This window comes from Rhipicephalus sanguineus, chromosome 5 (genome assembly GCF_013339695.2).
Source record: "Rhipicephalus sanguineus isolate Rsan-2018 chromosome 5, BIME_Rsan_1.4, whole genome shotgun sequence".
In the NCBI taxonomy this organism is placed as follows: domain Eukaryota; kingdom Metazoa; phylum Arthropoda; class Arachnida; order Ixodida; family Ixodidae; genus Rhipicephalus; species Rhipicephalus sanguineus.
This window is the reverse complement of record NC_051180.1, coordinates 95,776,906-95,792,645: the sequence shown is the minus strand read 5'-3', so window position 1 is coordinate 95,792,645 and position 15,740 is coordinate 95,776,906. Positions and strand designations below refer to the sequence as shown.

Genomic DNA, 15,740 nt, shown 5'->3' with positions numbered 1-15,740 from the left:
ACTCTAGGACTGCCGTGTTCGAGATCATCTTCACAAGGTCAATGCAAGAATGGCGCTGAAACTCGAGAGAAACCGACATGGGTACTTCTCATGACCAGTGGCTTATAGCTCTCGAACACTACCGCTATTGGCAAACCTTGAGGGTCAGTCTTCGAGCAGCGTAGTTCCAGCACGAAAGCTCATGGTAGCCCGCTCATCAACTCGGTACAGTGAACTCGGCATATTTGAGAGCATCCGGGGCGTCCTATATAGGGCTGCCAAGGTGCGCGAAGCGCCGGTGGGTTATACAGCAATAGAGTCCTATAACCGTGTCTGCACGGAACTTTATAGACGCTGGCACAAGCGCCCTACCGCCGCCCTAACGCCCGCGTCGCGGCTATCAAACAGTCGCCGGCCTTGGAGGAATCCCGGGAGGTCACGGTAAACGCGCCGCGGAAACCATCATCTTCGCCACTCCCACCGACGTCGTCTCGCCATGAAGAACAATGGCCGCCAAACGGGGCGTACTCATCCGTGACCAACGCTAAGCCGCCACAACGCGTGGTTTGAATGCGGCGACGACGACCGAGACTATGGCTGTCGATCGTCACGCGTTCTGAGACGGGCATCAATTATGCCTGGGAAAAGCGATAAGCAATAATCAGCAATGAGCAAATGCCGAGTGTTTGGTAGAGCGAAGCAGCCGCAGCAAAAAAAGTTCATAGGCAGTTTTGGAATAGCGTAAGCTAAGATATATAGCGTTCGTTGTGGTCGCCCGCTATTTCCGTCACTTAACGGGGGCCCGCAGGAGGATAGCGTACGACGCATGCGCAATGACGACAAACGCTACCACAAAGCTTTGCGTGCGCTATTATAAAACTACCCTATATCAAGGTGCGGCCCATCTCGACTAACTACGCTTATACTCTGGATAATGTCGAATTGCGCCATCTAGTCAAATCCGCCATCTTGCCTGCTCTGATTGGCTCAAAGGACCGCTGTGGCTTCACTGATTGGCCTAGAACGTTGCCACGGAAAACATGGTGGAATTGAGCATGTCTCAACAACCACAGTTCGTGTCTTTCTGCGCTGCGTTACAGCATCGTTCACAGGGGAAATGCCTCCTTATAGTATTCGAGCTGATGTTTTCGTATTTCTTCTACGTGACTGGGGAAACGTGTTTGATACGACGCCTGCGATGACGTTCATAAGTGAGATGTTCGCTGATTTGTCGGGCAGCAGCGTGTTCTTGAACACAAGTGATGCGTTTGCCCTAAAAGTGGCCAACGCCTTGTAAGCCACACTTAACTCGAAACGCCAGGGAATCTAGTAATCGGTTAGGCGATGGAAGTGACGACATAGGACAGGCGAAGTTGACTGGCTTCGCAGCAGGAAGCGCCATCGGCTCGCGCTCCCACAGCTCGACTCGCAACGGTTTCTATGCGCAGAGTCGTTCGCATATACTTCAAACGCCTGCCGCCGCGGCCGAAATGATCCCTCGAGAATTCTGCAATGACGCGTACAGTATCAAATGCGTCAGTATGCGAGTGAGTCAAACTGCCCCGTCAGGAGTATATACATCGATACCGCTCAATGAGACAGAACGTCTCTCGCTCAGCCGCCATCGAACGTGAGCATTTCCCACTGCAGGACCCTCATGTCTGCCCTCACATTACATTCGATTGGGAAAAAGGTGCACACTCTTTGTCCCTCTAGCATGCGCTAAAAAAGACGTCACAGAGATCTCGTATTTCGTTACAGGCGCTTTCAATGCTTGGGGAAACGCGTGACCCGAGCACGTGACAAAATTAAAAGGTAAAGAAATGAAAAGGAATGACGGAAGCGCACAGAGCCAGGTTCAAGTTTCACGTAGCCGCGAATGCCGTCTCTGTGGGTCCAGACAAAACAAACAGAAGCAGCGGGGCTATGAGGAAGAAGCAGCTCGGCGCCAGACATGAGATAATGCGTTGGGCATGTCCGTGCGCGCATCAAGCGCGCCTTTTCAGACTCTCAGCTCCCGTCAGCGGAGTGTCTCGCGTGGTCATTCTACCGTGCGAGTCGCGCTTTCTGCTGAGAATATCGAATCGGCGGCTCCGCGAAGCATTACTATGGCGCGGCAATAAGGTCGACGTGTATACGACGAAACTGTCCGAACAGCCATTAAGCCGACTGGAGGGGAGATCTATCTCTCAATACCATTGTCAAGGCCTCTTACGAATTCCAAGGTCCCGGCAGCATACATGGCCTTATGCCTCTTAACCAGCCCGGGAAGTCGTACGAAATATTCGAAGGAAGTGAATCGAGTCGCTCGCAATGCAATGAATATGGTCCCCGCGTTTCTATAGGGCACGGCGTTTTGTATCGTTCGTTTTCCTCCTCCTCCTCCTTCCACAAGTACCGCAGGGTATGTCCAACCTGGTCTAGTAACGTTGGGGTATGGCCATATGGGCATGAGTCATGGCCCCCCCCTCCCCCCGCTTTCCTCTTGTTGTACGTACTTGTTTCAAGGAGCAGACGGCGAAGCGCCAACTACCAAATGTTTGAGGACAATGCCACATAAGATTAAAAGACTACCGTACCTGCGCAACAGAGTCAAGGTAAGCGGCGTCGAATGACACGGTCGCGATAGCTATTTGTCAAGAAATCCTACATTCCTGCGTGTGATCATGTCATTCTGCGCCACACATTCCCTCATGCGGCGCACGCACGGATGTTTTTCTCCGGTTTTTATCTGGGACTGTTCCTGAACAGTTGATAATTGGCGCTACACCCTGTCTTTCTCTTTCACGGTCTAAGCTTCACGTCGGAAACATGTATACGCCAATTCTACAAGAACCTACTTGCACACGAATAAGCTGTTTACGAATTGATCTCACTCTCTCTCTCTCTCTCTCTCTCTCGAAAAAGCACAAGTTATATACAGGACACAAAGCGCAGTCACAGCTATAGGACAGGGCTTGCCCAGTTGCGTGCGCACCACATCTACGCGTATTACCCATGCAAGCTCGTGTTTTTACCTTCGCCGCGGCAAATATACGAGCTACAGTCCCGTTAGCAGAGCAGCTCGCCCGAGCGAATGTACACGTTCCTCTCGAAACCGAGCGACGTCCTCTTTGCGGGCGGCTGGAACCAGTCGGCACCGCATCGAACCGCAACGATGACGACGACTTTCGAGGAGCGCTCCTGGACGTTTGCTTTTTCCTCTCTCCGGTCTTCCGCGTTCATTCAAGCCTGTATACACACACACAAACGCACAAAGCTACACGGCGCGCAACTAAGAAAAAGAGAAAAAGCGACGCGAAGTCGCGCAAGCACGGATAACCAACTGAGCGTCGCATGTTGCAGCCAAAAACCGAAGAGCCCTCCCACGGGTCAGACAGCAGATAAGGGAGTTGAATACGTCGTCAAACAACGCGAAGCTCTCGAGGGTCAAGCGTCGGTCTTCGAGGACAGGTGAGGCGGCTTTCCCAATATATACCAGACAGAGAGGAAAGCCAAGCAAGCTTTCATAGAGAACAGATTGGTCATTCACTTCATACGAAGCTTTCAGTTGGAGTCGAAGCCTTTGACATTTGGCAGCGAAACTCATACCTATTATTCGCACATTACAGGACCTACAAAATGTATCCTGCGCTTGCCGAAAAAACTGACGCACTCCTTAGTAAGAAAAGCTCGAAGAGTGCTCTCGCAAGGCCTCGGTGAACGATAATGACGATTTCCAGCGCCATCACCGTGAAATTAGGGTAGCTACGGTGACCGATCAATCAGCTAACAATGCCTGGAAAGCGCCAGAGGCTGATAGCATTGCGAAATCATACAGGTGCAAACTGATAATAATATCTGGTGTTTTACGTCCCAAAACCACGATATGATTATGAGAAATGCCGTAGTGGAGGGCTCCGGAAATTTCGACCATCTGGTGTTCTTTAACGTGCACCTAAATCTACACGGGCCTCTACCATTACGCCTCCATCGAAATGCGACCGCCGCGGCCGGGATCGAACCCGCGACCTTCGGGGTCAGCAGCCGAGCACCGTAACCGCTACACCACCGCGGCGGGCAGGTGCAAACTGAAAGTCATCAATTCTATTCCAGTGGACCAGTGAAAAGCACACCGGGGAGGGGGGAGGGGGGCACCAGGCTTGTGCCCCCTCCGAAATTTGTTTTTGCTATGGCATACAGAGCCCAAAATGACACTTGACCACAACTGCCTCCCCGGCCCCCTCTTCAAATCATGGAGGTGACCCCCCCCCCCCCCACCCGAAAAAACATTTCTGGCTACGCCCCTGCCCGTGTGCTATAGCTTTAGGCGCACGTTAAAGGACCCCAGGTGGTCGAAATTTCCGGAGCCATCTACTACGGCGTCTCTCATAGTCATATTGTGGTTCTGGGACGTGAGACCCCACAAATTATTATTACCCGAACGCTCGTCTCAGTCTTTACTCGCTAATCTGTGCATATATAGGGTAGCAGCGATTGTGCATTAAGTTGCGGCTGCTGAAAGTTATACTTGTCGCCTTTCCAAAGCCAAGTTCTGCTTTGGCTGATAGCTTATGCTGCATAGACTTACTGTGCTACAGAATTAACGAGGTGCCGCTCTCCGCCATTAACCTGAAACGAATGGGAGCGATCATTAGCGCGGCATATTTGACGTCACAAATTTTGATCGAAATAAAAATAAAGAAAGCGAAACTTAGTGAGCATTATGATGCGAAGACGGGGGAAAAAAAAAAAAGAAAGAAAGAAACCAGAGTTCGCGTTATCGACCGATTTCGCTCATTATTCGAGCGCGCGCCACATTTCCGAGGAAGAAAAAAAAAAGAAACCAGAAGATTAAAAGACTACAACTGTACAAATCGAGTAAAAAAAAAAAAAAACCGGATGCCGCTTCCGCTCGCCGCGCGTTCAGTCTATCATCACGCAATCTTTGCACGAGCAGGAGGAAGGAAAAAAAATAGACATGTACAAAGAATACGAAAGGACAGCGCCTCGAAAGATATAAACTGCCGCAGTTTATACACGCGGGAACTCGAACAAAACGATAAAAGAAAACGGCGGCTGGCATCTTGCAGTGTGGATAGGCGCCGCATCGTTGAAAGAGTAAACCGCGCAAACGCAACTGTTGGTGATTTTCTTGCTGGCGGCCGCGCCTCGCCTGAAGTCGTAAAGCGATAAAGGAGAGCGCAACAACAACGCGGCATATGCAGCGGGCTTCTCCGCGGCGCGATCGTCTTCCGTCGGCTGCTGCCTCTGCTATCAGCGACCGAGGAGCGAAATGCTGTCGCTTCAACGGGAATGAAACAAAATATAATAATGAAGAACAATAAAGCGAGGATATCGGAAGAAATAAAACGGTCGCGCATTCCGCGCGACAAACGCGGGCGCCTCGTTACATCAAAAAGCACATCATCGTAGCGTTCCGAGATCTGGGACGGGGATACTACGCGAGCAGGCAAATCAGCCCGAAATTTTCCAATTGTGTTTCCGACTGGAGCTACGGTGACCAAGGAACTGTATGATGCGCCCTCTCGATCTTATAACCACTTTGGTTATCCCTGTCTACTGGACAGACCCGTAGCCAGGACTTTTTTTTGGGGGGGGGAGAGAGGGGGAGGGGGCTTGCCCCCCCCCCCCCCCCTAGGCGACTGGCCTGCTACTGGTACTACATCGTTGCATTGCTTAAATATCTAAGCACGAAGTCCGAGATCCGTGGATACCACGGCTACTCGGCGAAATAAAAGACAGGTTACGTATTGTTATTACGCGGTCGTGCCTGTAGGATGAGCCAACTCGTCCGCCTCGACATTTGTGAAACGGAATGTGTGTGTGTGCGTGTGTGTACTGCTTTAAACCTTACAAATGTAAAGTCATTTAGTTGAGAGTTTTTCCTTTCTTTTATTGATGTACTGCCCATCCGCTTCTGCTATGTATTTTTACTGCGACGAGAAAAGAATGGTGTAACGCTCTAATGAAGCGTAACCGCAGAAAGTAGCGTGAAATTGCCGTGACCAGGACCTCGCGAAACGACGCGATACACCCTTTCACTACTTCCTCCTATGCATACACAACCTCAGTATTGACTTCTTCAGTTAAATTGTCCGAATGCCCCAGTCACCCCGGGAACTGCTTATCAGTGCGTGGCGTCACACAGGCGGAGGTGAAAACGTTAGGCAACAGGAGTGTGGTAGGCGAGTTGCCATCACGGATCTTGTCACTGAAAGCGGGCACACCAGCACTGCATGCTCCCTCCTTCCATGGAGCTTCAGAGTGTTCGTTAAGTCCAAACACTGGAGAGACTGTGTGCTAGACAGCTGCACTAATACTAGCACTGTTGAGTGTTGACCCATTTTCCACGTTTCGGTAACTTTTCTCGCGTCAAGACCACAGCTATGAAACGCCAGCAGTAGATCCGAAACAAACTTTAAGTATGCTCGAAGCAGCTTGTACTTGCGTGGACAGAGGATATTACAAGGGAGGGGCCCGCGGACGCTTAGCGGCAGCTTTAGTCTTCTGTAAGAACTTCCCTGCATATGTATTGCTCTGCATAATGATCTAGTCTGTCGTACAGCCATTTCTACAGTGCCCACAGTATTGAGGTACCTCAGCAGACCCTCCATTTACAATAAGCGTCCCACAAGTTTTTGAGGCCGAATGTACGTACGAATACCGAGATTAATCGCGTCACCATCAGGAGGGATGGCGGGTGGCAGAAGTCAGGACTCAGGAACGACGGAAAAAGACTACTGACAATGAAGAGAACGCGAGAGGCAGCGAGAGAGAGCGAGGAAAGACGAGATTTACCGTAACGAGGAGGTCTCTTCCCACTGAGTCGTCGCGTACTGTGCTACGCGCTACTGGCGGCACGGGTCGGTGTACCAGCGACCGTGGGTGTACATACCGAGCGTACGCAAGCGACACGCTTGGACAGAACGCGAGACGGAGTGTGCACCGAGAATATGATGGAGTACAACCTCCCCTCCCCCCTCTCAACACCACCCATCAGCGGATGTGCCCGCTGGTCCGAGGGCAAGGCTCTGCAGAAAAGGTGGCTCGGGTTTCAAGCACCCCCAAAACCAGCCCTTCATCTGCGAAAACTGGAGCTTGGGTGCCGTATGCTACTGCAACGCGAGAAAGCCAAGAAGGAAAAAAAAAAACATGGAACTGGAGCCCTGGTGCAGCGAATTATGCCACCTCGCCTTCTCCCTTTTCTCCAGCTAAGGCTTTACGAAGAAGCGAGTCAAGAACGGTAAAGAAAGACCGTGAACAGCGGCAAAAACAGCAAGAAAGGGCTTTGTCCAGGCGACACCGGCGTATCCCGTTTCTACGCGACCTGTCGTGACACCACTGAGTGACGTCAAATGTGGAGCACTCATAATGGTGCGCGAAGAGGAGAAGCGCCCAACCGACCATCTCGTATGGCGGTCGATGACGTGCGCCGGACGGACATGCGCGCGCGGAAATATTCCACTGACCCAACGACCGACCATCTGCGCGACGACGGCTTTTGGCTCGTATATACAGGTTGGTTGGTGCTCCACTCTCCAAAAACGCTGGGACAGAGACGCTACTTGACGTCACACTGCCTCCAATATGATCGATGATCTCGCAACTGTTTTCACCTACGGCGCGAACGCGATAAAGCGATGCTCAGTAGGTTGTTAAGGAAAGAATGAGTCAAAAAGGAAAATGCGGTCAAGTTCTGATACGTGCAAATAGAACTGCAATGTTGGTCAGCCGGTTCCTGCTATTCCACGGTGACGACAGGATAGATGTATTCCCTCTTTTGATGTCGATCCCAGTACTAGCTGCGCCACTTTCGAGTGTTGACTCACTTCTCGTCACGTGACGTCACACACGCCTCGCGCAACGCGCCCTCGATCTGTTTGAGGTGCACTCGCGGCGTTCGGCGTCATAATTACACGAGACTGGTGATCGTAATGAAATTAGTCACTCGAGGGTAAATTCTTGTAGCGAGGCCTGCTGTGCTTGCTTTTGCTGGGCACGACACTCATACCTACGGGGCATATTGTGTTTACGCTATCGTGTTTACGATAGCTGCAACCAAGTTAGTTTCAGAATGAGCCTTTGAATGTGGTGGCACGGTAAACAAGTAGGTGATGAAATGTGCTGAGGGCCAAGAGACAGCACAGAGCCCGCCCCCACCCCCCTCATACCCGCTAGAAAAGGCAATAAACAACTTAAATTCGCTCGAAGGCAAAAGAAAAGAGAGGCACAACTTGAGATTAGAAAGAGTCACTTTAGTTGGTGACTAGACACCATGGTTAGCTAGTGCTAAAATTCGGGGTTAAATGAGGAGTACCTCACACGAAAGTTTGTCACAACATCCATATAGGCTATTTTTAGCGCCGGATAACCATTAAGAGAGCCCCAGTCGTGTCGATTACAGGCATGCACACCTCTGCTGCATTTTTTCGGCTTCTCCTTCAAACATATGCGTGTGGCAAGGTCTCGCATTAATATGCGACGCGAGAAGACGCTGTTCTTGAAAGCTCATGGAAGAAACCAAACAGTTTTCAGGCGAAATGCGTTCTTCGAAGAAGGCTAGACCATGCATGTTGCAAGAAATTGACACACCGTAGGTGAATATATATAATGCATGTCGAAATGTGGCGCGAGACCACGCGGGCTACGCGCGACTATTTGAACACTGAAAAGAATCCTAGTTTATTATTATTTTAAAGATGATTGAAGCGCAGGCTATTTAGCTAGGGCAGGCGACGGCGGCCGGCCACTGACACTTCTTGCTCTCCCTTTCAGGTGATTCAGGCCACGGTTGCTTGCCAGAACCGACTGCAAGCTCAGTTCGTGAGGTTAGTAGCAATTGTATCTACAAAGCGCATTTAACATACATCTCAGGCGAGACGCCCGTAACCTCAAATGAAATAGCGCAGAAGATACTACGAATATGGCAAGAGCTTCGGCCGAAGCTTCTTATGCAATGAAGGTCGAGCGCAAACTTGTTTTGTACATTCGAAGCACAATGATCAGATGAGTTGTTTGTCCTATACATACAAATAGAAGGAATACGTGGGGCAGGAGTCGGGAAAATAGCACAACTTCGCTTTAAAAGACGCCTTAGGTTTCTAAGTTTCGTTGCATTGTGATCAAATACGTACGTAATGATTAAAACGTGGTCTTCGAACTAAAGTAATCGAATCTGCAAGACTCGGCTGACCCTGAAATGACATCGTCCCGTTTCATCGCATCCAGAACAAGCGAGGAAGCTTTACTGAACACCATCAAATACCGCCACCTTGCTGGTGCAGCCTCTGCGATTGCGTGAAAACGCCGCCATTTTGAACAGTTCGACTATGTGGCTGAATTCGATAAGTGTTCAGTAATTTGGACGAGGCAGCCCGAGTTTTGGTAGCCGAATGTTGGTAGGCCGAAGTCGTCACGGAAGTCTCATTAAAACGGTAATCAGATCGCGGCAAATGCGCCGGAAATACGCCGGCAACGCGTTCCATGTTGACGCGCCGCTTTTCGCTCGCATCGCAGCTCTATACGCTTCGCCGCCGCGCACGCCAGTGAGAGACGCAGACAAGCCCGCTGGGTCGGGTGCCCCGAGGGCACACCGCGGAACGCGACGCCACCGTCGCCGCCCGCCGACGACGTCGTCAGTATTCAACGCGGCGAGCGACTGCTTCACCGTCGGTGCCCCACGGTGGAACACGCTCAAGGACTCCGGGGACCACCGCGAGCTTCCGCGGAGTGCCACGTGGTTGGTGTGCCAACGTTATCGCCACGCGGCTCGTGAGCTTCTTCCCTCGCTTCGAAAAGGGCGGTGGCACGGCGTTGAGTACATGGACATTGGGACCTGAGCGGCAGAAAGCCCTGCCTGACTAGCTCGCCTGCACTGCGCCACGTGGTACCCTGTGCGGTGGTTTCGCAACGACGTACCGGATTCTCGTTTTGGGTGAAGTACTCGCGCGGCGCGCCTATACGTTTTGCGGCTGTACTCCGCTGCTGCCGCCGGTATACATGTCCTTAGGAAATATTCCGCGTATAGAAAGACTCCTTTTCCAGTGAAACGACAGACGCACCAATTCATGCGCGCAAGCTTTACGCATACTGAAGTTAGGAGTGGGTTGCCAAAACACGATAAATACAGCTCCGTCCCACCTTCCGGCGAAACCTGCTCACTGATGAAAGTGATTTGACCTGCTACGCTGGTGTGTAACTTTTCAAACAATTCGTTCGTCATTTCTGACGACCTATACATTAAGGAGCTGACAAAAGTTTCGTGCCTACGGAGTCCACTTGAATGAAAGTGAACTTGAACAAAAATGTTAGATCAGTCCACCTTGGTGGAGATGTTGCGCTCAAGCGAGGCGACTGCAGGACTGGAGACTTGTGGATAGACGAAATGTGTTTCCTCACGTGGGGTCCGCTATAGAGTGGCGACGGGTCATCTGTGGCCTGTTTTAACGACTGACGTCACCTGTACCTGGCTTTCAATAGTATTCCGCTTGCCTTAACTGTGTATAGCACGACCTCTAGTCTGACTTGCTCTAGTTTTATTCGGCCGGAAAATTTCTTTTGCCTAGTCAGTCCAATGTTTAGAGCTATAAATAACGTACACTTTCGCGCCAAGTTGTGGAGTTCGTTTTCACGACGCTGAGTCTGAAGTCAGATGACGCGCTGGAAGCGAAGCGATTCGTGAATCGCCAGAACCCGGATATCTGTCGAGGTGGTGAATGGAACAGCGCGCTGCAGTTAACGGTTGCGATTCGAGAAATCGGTTGCGATTCGATTCTGTAGCGTAGAAAAAGAGGAAGACGTTTCGCGTACAAAAGCGCGTAGTTATACATCAGCCAATATAAAGGCCTCCAACACATTTTGTACAACGCTGTCCTAAACTCGCGTTGTTTTTCCTCTCTTTTTGCAGCTGGAGCTCGGTCGCGCGCGCGCGCGCTTTTTTGCAGCCATTGTCTGTGCGACGACAAAGGATCACCGAGACGGCGACGTCAGGTGCTCCCTTCGAAACGAGAGACAGGAAGACGCGCAATGCGTGGCTTCCGCCCTCCTTTCCCTCTAATACAGACATCCATAGCCGACCGCGTGCGAGCGGCAGATCGTCGCACAATGCGTGCACCGCTCGGGCTTTGTCCCACTGCCGGGCAGCTATACACCGCTAAGCGTTTTCTCCTTTTCGTGACACTACCTGAAACATCCTGCAAGCAACACTTATAAAGACGCGTAGTAGCACACAAGAAGCCCCATACAACGACGCAATATCCTTCCATGTTGAGTGCAGTCTCGAGCAACCCCTATAGTCTCAGCATTCGATACGAAGATGGTCATTAACAGAAGTTGCTTGCATACGTGTGCATGACGCGCGTAGTTTCGACGACTCGATGAAAGAAAGATGAGGCTATAGGAATCCAAGACGATCGGTCTGTACGACTGTATCAACCTGTACGACTGTGTCTGCGCTGTTCGCTGGAAAAGAAGCCGAAGTATCGTGTACGTTTTGACATAAAGCATAGGGCTGTCCATGGCTTATCATATTGGAACGGACAGGTTACCTGTTCGTGTAGGTAGTGTAAATTTGTCGATAGACAGCAACCGACACAACGAAATTGAATTTTGTGGAATCGACCTACGGTGCGGAACAGGGAACGCAACGATGGCACCGAGCGACAGCTAAATTTGCACACCAACCACAAATAACGAACACACACGTTTGCTGGAACACAAAAACATCTATTCATCAACCAGGATGCTCGGCCGTTTAGCAGCCGAAGTACAGGGATCCAAACACATGACCTTCGAGGACATTGATACAAAAACAACAACAGGCTTCCAGACGCGTGCGAAGGTGACAGCCAGCAAACGTAACTAGTGAGAATGTCGTCACGGAAATCTTCAGCTTCCTCTAAACCTACTTCCGCTGGCGCCTGTATAACCTGATAGTGAACGACGGCATCTCGGACCGACTCGAGACGACACGGATACTCTGGACGAAGTGGGTTTCCAATGTTTATCCATAAGTAGGCAAGGAGATAAGTTACGACTTGGAGGAAGGATAATCTGCCGCGATGGGAGCCAAGGAGCGCCGGGAAACAGCCTTGGTTGCAGGCGGATAACTGTTAGAATGGTTATATAGGAAGAAGAACAAGAACGGTACAGTTTTCTACATGATAACTCAATACCCAAGCTACATTACTCAATTCGCAGTGAAGTCGGCTGCGCTGAAAGGCACAGAGATACGCATAACACTGAATAACAGATTCTCTCGCTAGCTGTTATTCGGCTGCCTATATATATATACAGCAAACAGCGGAGGCACCAAATGCTCACCTAAGTACAACATACATGAAGAACTAGAGCATTCTTGTCTTCCACATTGAGAAATGTGCGGTCCGTATGTTGCACCTTGATGCCTCTTTCTGTTCCTATCAAACGAAGCACAAATCAGCAGAGCTGACAGAACGTGGCAACGGAGCATGGCAACACTCCAAGCGTCGAACTCGCTAGTGCCTGTTGGATTTGCCTACATATATTGCAGTGTTCCTGGAACGCTGATCAGTGGCATTGCATGTCGATCCACTGGCTATCGTATTTAGATTGAACTTGGTATGAACAGCTATCGTGTTAAATGAAGGGTGCCCCACGTACTACACTGTCTAAAAGCAAGACATACCAGGAAAGTGAATCGCAGCGCTCGATGGTACGAGTGTTCAGCCTGGAAGCTGGGATCAATGGCTTTGATAAGGCGTAAGGCAGGCACACATGTCAAGCCCTCACGTGTTACTAAGAAGAAACGCCTATAAGCTGATAACAATATGCTCTTCGTGCAGATGCCCACGTTCACGCGACCGGAGAGGCCAGTATCGGCTGACAACCGGTTATGTCTTGGTATGCCCAACACGGTTACGGCCCTGGTACGTTTATTTCTTCATTTGGGTAATAGCGCGCACCGTGTACTACGCAACACCGCAAGAGCTTCGTCCGATCGGCTGATGCTTCAGCGTGGAAATTGACGCGCACTCTCTATCTCGGCTGCGTGGAACATTTGGCCGCAGTCTTTTAGATGCGGCTTCTTCCAGATATGGTTGAAACGGTACAGAAAACCGGGCACTCAACGAAGGACCACAGCATGCTGGAAACGTAATCCGTGCCGAGGTGATTGAAGGTAAGAAATAAGTCACTGGTCGGCATCAGGCGCATGCTCGAACGAACGACAAATCCTTCGGACGGCGTAATATCCTTCTTCGATGATCGACGAGCGGTGACGTAATCCAGCACATGAACGGTTGTGGCTGTAAGGCAAACAACTTCAATCCCGTCAAAGATGCCGGAAACCTTTTCACGTGTCGGTATACGACCACGTGCCCTAAGAGTGTCGCAAGTTCTCCAATAAGGAAAGCATAACAAATGACACGTTGTGATGGCCTGCCTTGTAAGCAGTGGGTCGTGGCAAAATGCGTGGAAAGCTGCGGCTGTCGCGTGGGCCACTGCGGGCCCGACCACGGAGCGAAACCCGGCAACGACCATCTTTTGCTGCAGGGGGCGCACCTCGGAAGAAGGCGGGTGGTGTCGGGACGTTTAGAAAGTCGCGGATCAAGTGCTGAAATATCGTCACTGATCAACAGATTCAAAACAACAGCAGAAACAACGCGGTTCCAATCAAGGAAAAGAAGCTAAGAGTCACGATCTGGACCGCAGCCAAAAATCGATGAACTGATTTCGAAACAGACGCCGCGCCGCCGCCGCCACTGCCGGCGCGGGCCACGGCTGGCTCAGATCCGAGGTTTGTAGGGGTACATCGCCAGCAGCGGGCCAACCCCTTTTCCAGCTGCAACAACCGTCACATTTAATCGCGCGCCTGAGACACGAAGATGAGGTTGGCGCGCAAGGACGACTCCCGGAGACAAGCGATCGCGGCGATAAAAAAACCACCGCTCGTTCCCTTCGCTACTGCAGGTAGAGCGGGCGGACATTTTTAAATGGCGGACCCCGGTCATAACGGTCGCCTTCGGCCGCATCGCCTTTTCCCACCGCGGAAGAACGCATACTTCTTGCACTGCTCGGCCCGCGAGAAATCGGTAGACGGGACAAATTGCCGACGTCCTGCGTTGGAGAGACTTGTCTGGTTTCGTTAAGCGGCGCCGAGAACACCCGCATCCGAGAGCGCGGCTGCCGCATGGGTAACGCGGGTAACCAGGGTCATACATCTACAGTGTTGCCGGCATTAGGGCCGTGCAAAGTGGGCCACGGGTCCGTGGCGCTAGTACCGGCGCTACGACGACCTTGTTCAGCGACTGACGTCGCGTTAGCGGGCCCGTCTTGCGACGCGAGACACGAAACCCGATGAGCACCGGCGCACAACCGCACAGCCTGCCGACCGGCTACCGGTCGCGCCGCAAGGTGCAAAAGCCGGCGCGGGTAACTTTGGCGACCGGTTCGCGTGACCTTAACAGCGCTTTCTCTGCACGAAGCCGTGCGCTGCCACACCCCACGCGCTCTTCGAGTCGCGTGAACGTGCGGTGAAGAAATGCTGGCCGACTCGCTGCGGTTACTTTCGCCCTGCCACGGTCAAGGCCTGTGCGGACATTCGCGGCTTAGCGCTTGCGGCGCTCGCGAGGTGGGCAGGGCAAGGCAAACCAAGGAACCGTCCCGTGCAAAACAGAGGTCGGGACCCTGGGGTGGGCCCCTCCTCGGTCCCCAGTCCCGGAGGGGTGGGCTTCCCCCCGCAGCAGCACGCACGACCATGAGGGGGTCCCAGCAAAATCAATACGGAGCACAGGCACCGATCGCCATTTGCGCCGGCGACGAGCGACGGCGCCGCAGTGCTTCGCCCAGCGGGGCGCGAGCGAGCTCTCGCAGGCGGCAGCGGAGGAAAACAACAACACAAGCACCAAAAGACCCGGGGCACCCGCCATGTTGTGCGGGGGGGCCGGCCGCCGCCGTGCAGCAGCGGCAGCGCGTGAAGCGCGCGGCGCCGGACAAGTGGGGGCGACTTACCTGATCGTCCTTTCCTCTGTCCGCCATGATGACTCCCTCAGGAAGAGATCACTCTGCGCGGAAAGGCTTGTATAAGTACGATGCGCACCAACTACTGACGTAACAGCGTCGCCCTCCCGCTACGGACAGCCACGCAGCTCTGCTGTGGCTCTTTGCGCCGGCCCTTGCTGAGAGCAGCGCTGGCGGCGACGGCGGTGGCTGCTGCTGCTGCTGCTGCCCGTGCTGCGCGCCGGTCGCGGCAGTCGACAATCGCTCGCCCAGCTCGCCTCCACTGGCGCCATCTCGTGCGTTGGCGCCGAGGTGCGCCACCGCCGCTGCCGCCACGTGAACGCTGCCTTCGCTCTGCGCTTTCTCTCTACACTGTGCCTTCTCCTCGCCGCCCTCGAGAGCGCTGCACTTGTGTGTGCGCTTTATCCCGTTACTTTCCATTGTGGACACCCCCAGTGTGGTTGGTGTCCTTTTCTTCGTTTTATGCGCGGCCCCCTCTGTTATTTCGTTTAAGTCCTTCACACAGTCCACCGCGATCTCCACCCCCTTCTTTTTCTTTTTTTGACCGGCCACCAGTGTGTCCTCTCCACCGCATTTCATACGCCAGTCACTCGAACACCGAGACGCTAATCGGTGTGACGTCCCGCTGTGAGCTACCACTACCTTTCGCCGCTCTTCCTCCCATTTCATCGCCTCCCGTCCGGGGTTTTTTTTTTTTTTTTTTTTTTTCCCACTTGAGAAACTTACTGCCACACATTCCCTCTTTTCACCAAAAAAGAAAG

At 52.3% G+C, this 15,740-nt stretch overlaps 1 protein-coding gene and 1 long non-coding RNA gene across 7 annotated transcripts in view; one reads left to right on the top strand and one right to left on the bottom strand.

Annotated features, from left to right (window-relative positions):
* The window catches only part of LOC119394018 (sodium/potassium-transporting ATPase subunit alpha), a 139,034-nt gene extending 123,823 nt beyond the window's left edge, over positions 1 to 15,211 (bottom strand). For both annotated transcript variants that reach the window (XM_049415590.1, XM_037661225.2), the window contains exon 1: positions 14,971 to 15,211. In XM_049415590.1, the coding sequence (XP_049271547.1) occupies positions 14,971 to 14,997 (27 nt within the window). In that variant the 5' untranslated portion in view covers positions 14,998 to 15,211. The remainder of the gene's footprint in view (positions 1 to 14,970) is intronic.
* Positions 1 to 15,740, top strand: part of LOC119394019 (uncharacterized) — a 218,210-nt gene that overhangs the window by 62,209 nt on the left and 140,261 nt on the right. For 3 of the 5 annotated variants that reach the window (XR_007416063.1, XR_005184040.2, XR_007416065.1), the window contains exon 3: positions 8,758 to 8,810. The exons of the other annotated variants lie outside the window; for them this stretch is intronic. This is a non-coding gene — a long non-coding RNA (uncharacterized LOC119394019). The remainder of the gene's footprint in view (positions 1 to 8,757; positions 8,811 to 15,740) is intronic. 5 annotated transcript variants of the gene reach the window in all.